General features: G+C 32.8%; 1 protein-coding gene and 2 long non-coding RNA genes across 7 annotated transcripts; all 3 read right to left on the bottom strand.

Annotated features, from left to right (window-relative positions):
* Positions 1-1,039: 1,039 nt before the first annotated feature.
* LOC123888113 lies at positions 1,040-3,326 on the bottom strand. 2 transcript variants are annotated; one of them, XR_006801964.1, is made up of 4 exons: positions 2,789-3,326; positions 2,373-2,692; positions 2,169-2,224; positions 1,040-1,304 (listed from the first exon to the last, which is right to left on the bottom strand). It is a non-coding gene; the product is annotated as an uncharacterized LOC123888113 (long non-coding RNA). The 2 variants fall into 2 exon arrangements; XR_006801965.1 differs by lacking the exon at positions 1,040-1,304 and adding an exon at positions 1,536-1,827.
* Positions 3,327-3,362: 36 nt separating this feature from the next.
* Positions 3,363-7,033, bottom strand: LOC123893222. The gene is made up of 4 exons (XR_006803368.1): positions 6,708-7,033; positions 4,295-4,356; positions 4,042-4,139; positions 3,363-3,942 (listed from the first exon to the last, which is right to left on the bottom strand). It is a non-coding gene; the product is annotated as an uncharacterized LOC123893222 (long non-coding RNA).
* A 2,554-nt stretch (positions 7,034-9,587) lies between these two features.
* On the bottom strand, positions 9,588-12,731 carry LOC123893221 (G2/mitotic-specific cyclin S13-6-like). Of its 4 annotated transcripts, XR_006803366.1 has the most exons (6): positions 12,073-12,731; positions 11,637-11,727; positions 11,503-11,534; positions 10,842-11,378; positions 10,092-10,281; positions 9,588-9,993 (listed from the first exon to the last, which is right to left on the bottom strand). XR_006803366.1 is itself a non-coding variant. In XM_045943158.1 (5 exons), the coding sequence occupies exons 2-5, from the start codon at positions 12,107-12,109 to the stop codon at positions 11,230-11,232; spliced, it is 309 nt and encodes a 102-aa protein (XP_045799114.1). In that variant the 5' UTR covers positions 12,110-12,183; positions 12,330-12,351; the 3' UTR covers positions 10,770-11,229. The 4 variants fall into 4 exon arrangements, 1 of the variants encoding a protein (XP_045799114.1); XR_006803365.1 differs by lacking the exon at positions 9,588-9,993 and having other exon boundaries at positions 10,009-10,281; XR_006803367.1 differs by lacking the exons at positions 9,588-9,993; positions 10,092-10,281 and having other exon boundaries at positions 10,770-10,973; positions 11,101-11,378.
* Positions 12,732-14,554: the final 1,823 nt, after the last annotated feature.

Raw genomic sequence — 14,554 nt, 5'->3', positions numbered from 1 at the left:
TGTGCTCTTGTCCATTTTATGAACGCATTCTAGACATCGAAAGCTCTTAGCCAGCTGCAAAATGGATAAACGCGTCTCTCGATTACCAAACAAAGAATTATATCAAAAAATTATACAAAACAAAATCTTGATGAGTAAAAGAAGTGTCAAGAGAAGTTTGATTCTAAGAAAAGCATATCAAGACTTAAATCAAAACCATATCCTCTCCTGCAACACCTAAGAATAAATAACAAATCATGAACTTTATGCCCTCAGAATCGCTAAAGATGGAAACAAAAAGAATTTACTATAGATCAACATCATATCCTCACTATCAATTTAATATCATGGCGTGCTCAATATGAAACGTCACAATTTAAGCCTACTAAGCCTACTGCAATACCAGAGGAGTTTGTGGGCCAATGAAACAGGTCATCATAACAAACACCACCTAACCAAGTTGTCAAAAATCCTTACCTTGGGAAGGGAAGAGTTACTCCAGAATTTTGTATTTTAAACCACGGAGTAAAACGTTACAGAAACTCTCAAAAACTTCAACGCTGGAAGAATATGATAACCTCACAAAATTAAGTGTGGATGCTGAAACAACTATAATGATATGTAACACAACCAACTGAACATTATGGTGATTAAAAGGTTCAGTGTTTGAAAAAGTAGGAAACTTTTGTGGTATACCAAACCCGTGTAAATCTTACTCTGTTAACACCACAAGAAAATTAAAATTAGGCTGTAACAAACAGATTGTAGAAAAAGAACCAAGAAGAAAGAATAGTATCATAGTTCTTCAAACTAAGTCACAAATCAGCATAACAAAGATAGGCCCACCAAGCTCTCCCAAAACACGAAAACAAAAAATCTTAAATCATGTATAGTTTTCAACATTGATAAGAAACAATAAGTAGTAATGGTAAATCATAGAGGAGCAAATCCAGAAGAGTAGACAACAAGAATCGGCCAGATTAAAAAAAGAAACGAAAATAATTCGCATTCAAAGTAGAGGTACCAAAATAAACCTGAGTCTTGATACTCATCAAATGTTATTGTTTCAAAACATAATGCACTACAGAAAACGTCGTTTTTAGATTAACATGTCAGAACCAAATCAAACCTCAATCAAAAGACCAAAAAAAAGAATCAGAATACAAAACGGGAAGATCAAACATGAGAAAGAAAAGTATTATCATCCCTGCAACACCAGAGGAAATAAAATATCATGAAAATATATGCTTTAAAAATAAATATGCAAACCAAAATTTGAGGCTCCATGCTATGATGAGAGAAGATCATTATTTTGACGAACCACACTGCAAAAAACAGGTTCACGATTCAATTTGTGTCTTACGATTAAAACTCAAAAACAAAAATAATAAAGAACGACTCAATGAAGAATTTGTAGTCATTATCATTCGTATCCATTATGATCAAGAATTGCGAATTGTTGTAGATATCCAGAAATCAGTTGACTACAAAATGAATAAACGAAAATCTTAATATTCTTTTTAATTTTAAAAGCAATAAGCACATTTATCGAATGACAAATTATATCAAAAAGTGCAAATGATCAAACGAGAATTGGAAGTGCAAAAAATGGTAGCCTAGGAACAATTGCTCCAATTGCAATTGGTTTCATCGTAGGAGCCAACATCTTGGCAGGTGGGGCCTTTGATGGTGCTTCCATGAACCCGGCAGTGTCTTTTGGGCCTGCTGTTGTTAGCTGGACATGGACTAATCATTGGGTCTATTGTGTCGGCCCGTTGATTGGTTCGGCTATTGCTGCAGTTGTCTATGAAATTTTCTTCATCACCCCTAGCTCTTATGAACAGTTACCTGTCACAGATTATTAAGGTCTAAATTCCCCTTAAGTTTTAATTGATGAAATGGGGTTGCATTTCCTTAATTAGCTTTCTATCTTAGGTGCTCTTTGTTATTTGCATTTTCCTGTTTTCAAATGTTTTGATTTTCTGTGATATATGTCATATTCTCTAAGATCATTTTATTAAGTAATGATCACCTCTAAACTTAATACTTAACCTTTAATTAAGTAATGATCACCTCTAAACTTAATAGTTAACCTTTTAGTAAGTAATGACAGACTCGAGGTGTGTCTACTTATCGGTAAATATGAACCATACTCAACATAAATGAATCCAATCCAATAAAAAAATCACCTTGGCTATAATCTCCATGCAAGAAAAGCTATAAAAACAGAAGGTAACTCCTGGACCTAGAGAAAGCACAGAACAAAAATCCTGAGTTATGAATCAAATAAACTGCAAAAACAAACAAAAGCTTCACATGGAAATTAAACAATATAAACTTAAAGCAATACATAAAGAAGTGAAAGTGGAGTGATCTATAGAATAGAGTAAAACCTCATAAATATTCCATTGCATCATAGGAAAAAACGCTCCGCTCGGCACCAATGGCACCGTGTATAACTTCGGCACCAACTTCAGCACTAGAAGAAACACAAAAACATTGGCACCAACTTCAACACTAGAAGAAACACAAACTTAATGTCCAACCTGTACATGATCAAAGACCAATTATTTGGGAACAAACACATAAGTTAAAAATAAAGACCAATTTATTTCACATGACACAAGTAGTACAAAGCAGAGGCACTCATCTCCAACTGCAGCACATCAAAATTAACAAGGTGCAGTGTGCTTGAGACTTCTAGGTACTTGCACTGTGAACACCAGAATATACATGTTCAGCAAAACTACAGTGAAAAATAGTTGTAGAATAAATTAAGAATAAAGAAAAGTAGAGTAATTCTCCAAACCAAGTTGCTGATCAGAAGGTCATAATTACAGAGAGCCCCACAAAGCTGTCAGAATTTCAACAGAATCATGTAAACTTCTGTACTACCAGATTACATGTTAAAAACGAAGCGTGCTGTCCAAATTGAAACACATTAAAAAGAAAAATCACATCAGAACTCAACCACGCTGCAAAATAAATATATTAAAAGCAAAACACGATATGTACATGCTCAAACGAAGAATAATATTTGATGCAAAAGAGGAATTAGCAAACAAGTCGACTAAAAACCTAACGAACTCTATAATAGTAGTGTATCACATTAAAATAAGCGCGCCAAACTCCAAGTTTGAAACCAACAACAACCAAATAAAATATCAGAAGCAAGAACCCAAAATAATCAACTAGAAAATAATAACAATACAGATGAAATATTGAAAAACAAAAGAATTTAAAACTCTAGAGAAAATGAATCGAAAATAATTCACATTGCAAGAAGTGTACCAAAATAAACTTGATTGAGAGAATATCTCAATATTGTGAAAACAAATAACTCATTAATTAGTAGCTGCAGATTATTATTAAAATAAGAACAGCAAACTTCAAGATCAAAACCAAAGTAACCAGGGAAAAAAGAGTGTCAAAACAAAAACTAAAAATCAAACAAGAGGAAGATCACGAAGGAATTGTTTGCATTTAGATTACCTCTCCTGCAAAACCAAAGAGAAAAATGAGAAAAATAACAAATCAATAAATATATGCTCTCAAAATTGATGAACAAATACTGAAACTAAAGGAATTTACTAGATATCACCAAATAAAAACTGAAAGCTCTATGACAAACCACGCTGCAGAAAAGTAGTTCACAATTCAATTAGTATGTCTTATGACAAAGTCTGAAAATAAAAATAGTATATAGCAACTCAATGAAGAAATTTGAAATATCTGGATTAAAAATAGTAAATAGAATTTCATTGAAGAAATTTGAATTATCTGTACTCTCCTTTCTTATCCAATTGTATCAAAAGATATCCAAAACTTCAACTGACTGAAAAGTAGACATGCATCAAAAGACACCATTCAGAACAAGTACATTCGTAGTTCTTTACTTAGCACACCAAACCAAAAATAAGTCCATGATAATCTCTGCCACAACTTTCACAGTACATGTCCTCCCTGTAAAAACCAAATGGAACGTATGAAAGAATCAAATGAACGAGATCCTCAAAAAAAAAAAAAAGAAGCGTGAAGAATTCATTGAAGAGTAGCGATCACCAAATGAAAGCACAACAAAAACAGAGTATTGCAGATTCTTGTGCTCCATTAGGTTCCCCCTATACCAAGTTACTGCTCCATCCAGTTATATCCCAAACCTAGAAACAAATACACACAAACAAAAAAATTACTAGTTGAATGGGAAATATGAGAACCTGTGCCTGCTGCACATTTATTGGCTATCTCCCCACAGAAAACTCAAAAGTAGATGTTGAGTATTAAATGTAGACTGAAATGTAAAGAGTCTTCCTACTGTTGAGTATCAAAAGCAGATGATGCGTGACATGCTTTCCCAATTTCACCAGCACTTTCACACTGTTCCAATGTAAGAAAATAGTAGTATTGATGGGTAAGAAAACTCTAAGAGGTGACCAAAGAAGGAATGAAAAATAAAAAAACTCCATAGAAAATAAGGAATGAAAAATAATTTATGAACAAAGAAGAGTTTACCAAAATAAAAGTTTGTTTCAAAACACACTACTACCCTGCAGTAAACAGGTACATATTTCACAAAATAGAAAAATTCTACTAGAGGTGACAATCATACATCAAGCTACACTAAAAAGAAAAAATTACATCAGAACTCCAACATGCACGTGCTGGCAACAAAATAAACACAAAACACCCATGTGTACAAAAATATCTGATGAAGAAGATGAAATAGAAGAACATGTCAATTAAAACCCTAATGAACTCAATAATAGTATCATATCATTACAATAAGAAATGCAAACTCCAAGAACAGAACCAATAACAACCAAAATACAAAAAAATCAACCAGAAAAGAATAATATAGAAAAAGATCAAACAAAAGGAATATAGAACAAGACAAAATATTGAAAACAAAAACAATTTAATAAAGATCACCAAATCAAAACACTAAGCTCCATGCTATGAAGAAAGTTATTATTTTGAAAACATACAAAACTAAGTAAAAATAGTAAAGAACGACTCATATTGAAGAAATTTGATTTATGTATATGGAACCGTTTTTCGTTCTTGTCCATTGTGTCAAGTCATTATAGACATTGGATGGAGTCATTGGATGGATAAACACATCTCTCAATTATCAAACGAAGAATTATATCAAAAAATTATACAAAACAAAACCTTGATGAATAAACGAAGAGAGAAGTTTGATGGTGTGAAATTCTAAGAAAAGCATATCAATACGTAAATAAAAATCATATCATCCACTCCTGCAACACAAAGAATAAATAACAAATCATGAAAAATATACTCTCAGAACCAATAAAGATTGAAACAAAAAGAATTTACTAGAGATCACCAAATGAAAATCTAGGCTCCATGCTATGAAGAAGCCGCGCACTGCAGAAAAACATTTTCACCGTTCACTTTATATGTCTTGCCATAAACGCAAAGAAATAAAAATGATAAAGAATGAGTCGTGGAAGAAAATTGATTTATCTAGAACGTTCTCTGTTCTTATCCATTTAAGAAAGAATCTTAAAATGTTCTACATATATCCAAAGACACTCACTGCAAAACGGATAAACACATCTCTATTATCTAATGAAGAACTATATTCAAAAGCTAGGCAAACAATTCTTCACAACCAATCCATAATAGAATAAGTCAAGAGAATGAAAAAGTGGCAAATGATCAACTGAACAATAAAGTTACAAACCAATCATTTCCTTAATAATGGCAAGAAAATAGAAATAAATAATTTTATAACAAAGAAAGTGGCAAATCAACAGGACAAAAAAGTACCAAACCAAGCTCTCTAGAATTGTTTCATCCTTGGATATTTGTTTCAACACTATCCCAAAACAAATACACATAAGTAAGTAAAAAATTGTTTCATCCGAAGGCTGAACATAAAGTAACTGAAAGTATGTGAACCTCTCTTCCACACAAAAAATTGAAAGGAACAACAAAAGTAGATGCTAAGTATCAAACATAGCTGACACATGAAGTTGTAAAACAGATGACCAAATTATTATTATTATTTTTTTTGAATGGCAACAGATGACCAAATTAAAGGCTGCAAGATCATGTACAAAGCATTAATCACAAATAACAACAAAAACAACAAAACAGTGCAAGATTATAGAAAATCTCTGCTAACAAAGTTAAGTTGTCCCCAACCATTCAACCAACAAATCATAGCATCATGGCATAACAAAGTTTTCCGAATTTCCAGATCATGAGAAAGGCAAAGAGTTAATCTAGAAACTTGTACACTATTTGGAAAACACATAAAAACTTCAACACCGAAAGAAACACAAAAAATTCAACACCAGCTTGTACACATCAAAGAACATTATTCTTTCAATTTATTTCCGTTTACACCTCACCTCTTTAGCATACATTGCATTATCTTGTGTTTCTATAATTAGTAATAATAAACATAACAAAATAACAACTAACATAGAAATGTTAAGGTTGTTGATAAGAATCTCACCAAGGCTGCAAGGAAATCTTGTCTAGACATCATTTCTATCTAGGTGCTCTTAGATATCTGCATTTTCCTGTTTTCAAATGTTCTGATTTTCTGCTATATATGTCATGTTCTATAAGATCATTTTATTAGGTAACGATCACCTCTTCTAAACTTAATGACAGACTCGAGTGTGTGTCTACTTATTAGTGAATATTAACCATACTCAAAATAACTGAATCCAATCTAATAAAAAAATCACCTCGGCTATACTCCATGCAAGAGAAGTTATAAAACGGAAGGTAACTCCTGGACCTAGAGAAAGCACAGAACAAAAATCCTGAGTTAGGAATCAAATTAACTGCAAAAACAAACAAAAGCTTCACATAAAATTAAACAATATAAACTCAAGGCAAGACATAAAGAAGTGAAAGTGAAGTGATCCATAGAATAGAGTAAAACATCATCAATATTCTGAACAATGACAACCACAAACTGAGCCCTTCCTGTCCATTGCATCAGAGGAAACAACGCTCCGCTCGGAACCAATGGCACTGTGTATAACTTCCATGAATGCAGCATATTGCAGAAATCCTTCAAATCAAAAGTCAAAACACTTGGAATGTTAATAAAATTATATAAGTCAATCTTCAACCTAGAAGTATTTTTTTTAATTAATTTTTATTCATTGTCAGAATAGAGATCACCAAATGGAAGTGTAATTACAACAGCCAATTGCAGATTCTGGTACATCCATCCAATCTTCAGCCATATATGAAATGACACAATTTTAGCTACCTCCTAATGCATGTAAAGACTGTAAATGAGGAGCATATATTTTTAGGAGTATCATCATAAATGAAAATTAGAGAAAACTTCTCGCAACAAAGTTAAGTTGTCACAGCAAACAACACATATGACGTAACCAAATTGTCCAAAATTTCTCATTATGGGAAGTGCAAAGAGTTATTCCAGAATCTTATACCCTATGACAGGTTCTGGATCCTCAGGTTCTTATACTTAGGTTCTGGATACTGAAAACACACAACTTCAACACTAGAAGAAACACAAACTTAATGACCAGCCTGTACATGATCAAAGACAAATTATTTGGGAACAAAGACATAAGTTAAAAATAAAGATCAATTATTTCACAGCACATAAATAGTACAAAGCACAGAGGCACTCATCTCCAACTGCAGCACAGCAAAATTAACAAGGTGCAGTGTGATTGAGACTTCTAGGTACTTGCACTATGAACACCAGAATATACATGTTCAGCAAAACTACTGTGAAAATAGTTGTAGAATAAACTAAGAATAAAGAAAAGTAGAGTAATTAGCCAAACCAAGTCACTGATCAGAAGGTCATAATTACAAAGAGAGCCCCACAAAACTATCAGAATTTCTCCATAATCGTGTAAACTTCTGCGCTGCCGGATTACAGGTTAAAAACGAAGCGTGCTGTCCAATTTGCAACACATTAAAAAGAAAATTCACATCAAAACTCCAGCATGCTGCAACAAAAATTAAAAGCAAAACATGATATGTACATGCTCAAACGAAGAATAATATTTGACACAAAAGAGGAATTAGAAAAAACAAGTCGACTAAAAGCCTAACGAACTCTATAATAGTAATGCATCATCGTTAAAATAAGAGCGGCAAACTCCAAGCTTGAAACCAACAACAACCAAATAATATCTAAGAAGAACCCAAAATAATCAACCAGAGAAGAATGACAATACAGATGAAATATTGAAAAATAAAAGAATTTAAAACTCCAGAGAAAATGAATCAAAAATAATTCACATTGCAAGAAGTGTACCAAAATAAACCTGTTTCAAAACACTATACTGCAATATGCAATAAACAGATACATATGTTTCATCAAATATTAAACATGAAGATCAAACATGGGGAATATATAACCAGAAGCTAGCTGCAAAATGGATAAAAGAATATCTCAATATCGTGAAAAAAAACAACGCATTAGTAGCTGCAGATCATTAAAATAACACCAGAAAACTTCAAGATCAAAACCAAAGTAACCAGGGAAAAAAGAGTGTGAAAACAAAAACTAAAAGATCAAACAAGAGGAAGATAGAACGCCAAGGAATTGTGTGCATTTAGATTACCTCTCCTGCAAAACTAAAGAGAAAAATAACAAATCAATAAATATATGCTCTGAAAATCGATGAACAAATAATGAAACTAAAGAATTTACTAGAGATCACCAAATCAAAACTGAAGGCTCTACCGCCATGTAGAATATTATTTTGACAAACCATGCTGCAGAAAAGTAGTTCACAATTCAATTAGTATGTCTTATGATAAAGTCTGAAAAGTATACGCTGAGTATCAAAAATAGACTGAAATGTAAAGATTCTTAGAAGAGTTGACCAAATTTCCATCTAATTTGCAAGATCATGTAGCCATATTAAATAATACAATTTTGGCTTCCACCTAATACAGAGGAGTCCTTTGGCCACTGTAATGAAGAGGGTATCATTTTAGGTGTCTCATCATCATCATAAATCACTAATCACCAAAAAAAAAAGTAAAGAAGATTTAGAAAACCTCCCTCGACAAAGTTATGTTATCTGGCCCTAACAAACAAATCATCAGAATCAATTTTATGTATCCAAGCTGTCCAAAATTCCTCATCTTTGGAAAGACCAAAGTGTCATTCCAAAATCTTTCTAATCTTTGTCAGAGTACTCAGGTTCTTGCTACAAAAACAAATAAAAACTTCAACACTGGAAGAAACACAAATACATATACAAGTAATAAAAAGGGCCAATTACATCCCAATGATGAATCGCCATAATCTGATAATCTTGCCCAAAGTTGCAAGGAATAATCCCAGCAGAGATGTTCAAATCTAAATTTGCATTGCCAAATTAATCCCAGCAGAGAGGAAAAGTTAACAAAATGTATAGGCTAGGCTTAGCAGACTAAATATGAGTTAGTATCGGGTCTCGACAAATATACACAGATTCTCAAGAATTAAATAAACTTGTAAAAAAATAGTATTAAAGCAATTGTAAGAAAATATACACTATGAAAGATGCTTAATAAGTAGTATTAAAGCAAACCGCCAACCAATTATAATCACCGCCAAGGAATCAATGTTCACAAATTACCTTCCTACAACATCAAAGGAAATAAAATATCAAGAAAATATGCATGCGAAAGCGATGGAGTTATTGAAAACTAAAATATTTTAAAAGAGAGGAACATTATTTTGGGAAACCACGCCGCAGAGAAGTAGATTTACAATTAAATTCAATTATGAACAAAGCCCAAAACTAAAAAATAGTAAAGAACAACTCATTGAAGAAATTTGACTTATATCTTTATTATCCAAGAAAGAAATGCAATGCTAATATTAGATTTCATAATTCTAAACAAAAATAAATACAAGCACTGCCACATTATACTATGACACCCTATTTCATAACAAACAACACTCAAGGAAAGAAATAACCCGTTGAATCCAAAGGCTCAAAGCTTCCAAATCCCACAGTACATACATAGCTCTCTCCCCTGTAACACCAAAGCAAAAACAGGTCCTTGTAATAAAAAAACCCAGATCTTCTAAAAATACAAAGAAATGAGAAAAATTCAGTCAGAGTAGAGATAACCAAAATGAAAGCGCGGATTCTTGTGCCAAACTAAGTTGTAGGGAATTCCTCATCCTTGCTTCACTCGTACTTGCATTCCTGATACATATACAGAGTAAACTCTGACACTATCCAAAATCCCAAGCTAAGTATTTGAACCTCGGGCTGCCATGGGTTCCACAGTAAATCGTACATTTATAGGCTCTCTCCCCTGTAACACCCACAATGAAAACTCAAAGTATATATTGAGTATCAAAAAAAGACTGAAATGTAAAGATTCTTAGAAGAGTTAACCAAATTTTCATCCAGACTTATATCTTTATCTTTGCCATTACATGAATCAAAGAAGGACTATTTGGAAACTGTTAGAAATAATATAAAACCATTGATATGACTCTATCCTAACACCTTAAGGTTTTGGGATAATCGGTTATTTGACATGGTATCAGAGCCTCTATGACTAAGTGGTCTAGAGTTCGATCCCCGCTCCCCTCACTTTCTAATTAAAAAGTGGAATTTAAGCATATGGTAGGTGGGCCTATGCATTATCCACGCTTCAAGCCCAAGTGGGCTCTTGCGTGAGGGGGCGTGTTAGAAATAATATAAAACCATTGATATGACTCTATCCTAACACCTTAAGGTTTTGGGATAATCGGTTATTTGACAGAAACAAATAAAACCATGATCAAAGAACAATTATTTGGGAATAAATACATATGCGTATAATATAATAAAAAAAAAAAGACCAATTATATCCCAAGGATGATTCACCGTTATCTGATAATCTCGTCCAAGCTTCAAAGAATAACCTAGGCACCTTTTGAAGGCAGGGAGTGCGACAACGTACACGCTTCCCTTTATAAATTCACATTGCCAAATTAATCCCAGCAAAGAGGCAAACATCTTTAATTCACATTGCCAAACAAAACTATGATCAAAGAACAATTACTTGGGAACAAATACATATGCATATAATAACAAAAATAAAATAAAAAATAAAAAGACCAATTATATCCTAAGGATGATTTACCGTTATCTCGTCCAAGCTTGCAAAGAATAATCGAGAAGTGTGTGTGTACGTGTGCAGAGGTGTTCAAATATAAATTCACATTGCCAAATTAATCCCAGCACAGAGGTAATCATATTTAATTTCTCCACTTCAAACAGAAAGGTTAACAAGGTTGAGAAAAATTTTGTAAAAAAAGCTATGAATAAAGAAAGTAGAGTAGCAAAGTTCTCCAAACCAAGTCCCTGAAGTGGAGAGAATAGTGAAGGAGATGATGAATCTCCATTGGCACAAGCTTGTTTCTACAATTTCAAAACAATACAAAAATCAGAAAACAATCATCATCACTAACCTACCAATGGATAACATAAACTAAATTAAATCAATTAATCAAAGAAAGAGATTCAACAAATAATATAAGAGAACCTGCATTGGCAAGTAGTTGTGCACAAAAACTCCTAAAAGAATCATCAAAATCAATAGGGAATCAGAGAGGGAATCTCAAAATCAGAGAGAAAATCACAAAATCAGAGAGAATGTGAGAGAGATGGGGAAAGAACCTTGTGACAGGGCGATTTGGCTTGACTTCAACACCTTTTAGAGTGACAAGGTTTCCAATATCAAGAAGTGCTCTTCGGTTCCTTCCTTCACCTGTTTCCTTCCAAACACAAAATCCAGAAAAAAAGATCAAGACCCTTTTGTTGGATTTGGGACAAAACCCTTAAAACATGAAACTAAAGTTCCAATCTTGGAACAAAACATTGAACCCAGAAAAATTAATGAAACATCAAATAAAATTCCGATCTTGGAACAAAACATTGAACCCCAGATAAATTAATGAAACATCAAATAAAGTTCGAATCTTGGAACAAAACATTGAACCCTAGAAAAATTAATGAAACATCAAATAAAGTTCCAATCTTGGAACAAAACATTGAACCCCAGAAAAATTAATGAAACATCAAAATTAGTAAGATGATTGAAGAAAACACGCACCTTTGTGTTGTTGTTGAGGAACAATTCTTGAAGCCATTGCAAAACTCTTGTTGTTGTTGATTTTTTGTATGATTGATTCTTGGTGGTAGAATCAAAGAGTGTTGTTCTCTTCTGTGATTGTAGAATGGATGAATAGTAATGAGAGAATGAGAATGAAAAACCCTATTTTTGAAGCAACGATTCAAACCATAAAAATATAAAAAGTGTGATTGTGTAAAATTCTTGATATCTACAATCTGAGAAAAGCATATCATTACATTTATAACAGACGATCAGTGAAAAGGAAACAAAGAAATAGAAGCAAACCCTAAAGCCAACCTTTCACAACGGATCAAAAAATCAAGAAACATGAAAAATCAAAATTTAGAATCAAAGAAATCAAAATCAAGAAAGACATGTTCAAAGTTGAATTCAACTTATCTGGAGCCGTATCAAAAATCGCAAAACCGGCCAGGATTCATCTGTCGGCAGGTATTATTACACGGCGGAGTCTCCGATACTTTTTTCTTCTTCCGGTGGTTTACCTCTCTGGTCTTCTAATGTGTGTTGGACAGTTTCCTTTCACATTGTCTTCTCTCATCGGTTACGCTCCTCTTCCTGCTTCTCGTTATCGGAGTCACGAGGTTTTTCAGAAGCTTTGGAATGAAATTGAAAATTGAAAATTGAAAATTGAAAATTGAAAATATAGAACGTTGAGGGAAACTTGTTGAATTGATGAGGTATATATAGGAACTGGGGGAGTTAGGATAGACGGCTACGATTATGCTGATGTGGATATTTTGACGGTAATGGTGCAGTTAAAATATAGACGTTGACACGTTAGCCTAAATAATAAGGAGTATGTGAGATTCCTCAAAAGATATGTTAGATTACTTAAGAAAAACAAATAAAAAAAGATATGTTAGATTACTTAAATATATTAATCTTTTCAAAAAAAAAATTAAAATATATTAATAGTTTAAAAAATATATATTAATATAGATTAATTTCACACTGGCAACTAATAAGAATAGTTTAGTCACAAAAAAATAAATTAATAAGAATAGTTTAATGGTTCATGTCATATTAAAAAAATTAAGTTAAGTGAATATGACGTGTCGAAAAATATGATTGTGATTGATTGACAATGTAATTACATTTATTTTATTGTTAGTGTTATATTTATTTTTCTCATATTAATATCAATCGGTGCAACGAGGAATATTAATGGAAGTTCAGAATTCAAACCTTGAATTTTAATTTTGTACCCTTATGAAAAATGGTTTCTTAGTCATGTGAGATAGGCCGAATGTAACCACTCTATGATATAAGATCAGCTCAAGAATAAGGTACCGAATTGTTTTAGTATTCAAAAGTATACGAAAATTATTATTTGATAAAAAAAAGCTTTTGATTCTACTATTTTTAATACTAAAAATGATGTTGTTTCAACAAAGATTAAATCGATTAACTTTATTAATGATGGAGAGGCTATTGACTTGACTTGTCGCAGGTCTCATCCAATGATATTTTATTGACTTTTCATGTGCTCGGCTTTTAGTGACGGTTACTTGATCTTTTGACTTCGACTAAACTTGATTTGCATTGACCTTTCACCAATATATAAATAAATCAAGTATTGATCTTTAAGGCCCATTCATTGGTTCTGCTATTGTTGCAGGAAATTTACTTTTATCATCATATCGGTTACTCATGCGCCTTACATTTTTCCTATTTTATCTTTACACTATTTAAGTAGCGGACGTTATAAAAATGAGAAATTTTGAGGAAACAAAACACTCAACCAAGATTTTTACCACGTCTATTTAGAATTTTTGTAACCATTGGTCCGAGAGCAATGTTTAGCGTGCTTTTTTTTAAATAAGTCTCATATTTGACGCTACTCCTTAGGAATCCTTCCATCACTCCCCTTAACTTTGCTAAGCTGCCCAAGAATTTACTAACGTCACATATTCATTCACCGTTTTTGTCTCTTATGACACCACCACACCCCGCACAAATGCCACCATTACTTGCACCATCCGTATTAAGGGTCACCCAACCATGCATCAGTGCCTTCCACGAAATAGTCACCTCATTCCTCTCTCTAATTAAGCCATTATCATTCACTCTCATTGTTGCTTCCTTATATTTGATCAACTTGATACTTGACATCAGGGGCGGATGCAAGGTTATGGAAGGAAGTATCATGCTTATAACTTTTTGAACAAACCGCACTAGGCATGTAATCACACATTCAAACTAACAGCATCATAATTTTAACCGTTCTCAAGTTCGATTTGCTCTGGTGTCAATTTGGGTGGGCTAATTTAGCTTCTTCAAAAAAAAAAATATATTCTCCTTAACCGTTCAATTTTTTGTCAAGTATATTTTCTAATCTCTATTCCAAGTTTATCCACCATCAACACCTCTTATTTGATGTCATTATTTGATGTCTCACTGCTCTGGTGCAAGTGAAAAAATCTTCTTGTTTACCATTAAT

The sequence above is a fragment of the Trifolium pratense genome, linkage group LG6, assembly GCF_020283565.1.
Source record: "Trifolium pratense cultivar HEN17-A07 linkage group LG6, ARS_RC_1.1, whole genome shotgun sequence".
NCBI lineage: Eukaryota > Viridiplantae > Streptophyta > Magnoliopsida > Fabales > Fabaceae > Trifolium > Trifolium pratense.
Note: the sequence above shows the minus strand (reverse complement) of the source record. Positions and strands in the feature narration are given on the sequence as shown.

Coding starts and splice junctions, on each gene's coding strand:
- LOC123893221 (XM_045943158.1), bottom strand. CDS start 12,109: ATGGCTTCAAGAATTGTTCCTCAACAACAACACAAAG. Junction 11,728..12,072: donor TCCTCAACAACAACACAAAG/GTGCGTGTTTTC, acceptor GGAAGGAAACAG/GTGAAGGAAGGAACCGAAGA. Junction 11,535..11,636: donor CCAAATCGCCCTGTCACAAG/GTTCTTTCCCCA, acceptor TGATTCTTTTAG/GAGTTTTTGTGCACAACTAC.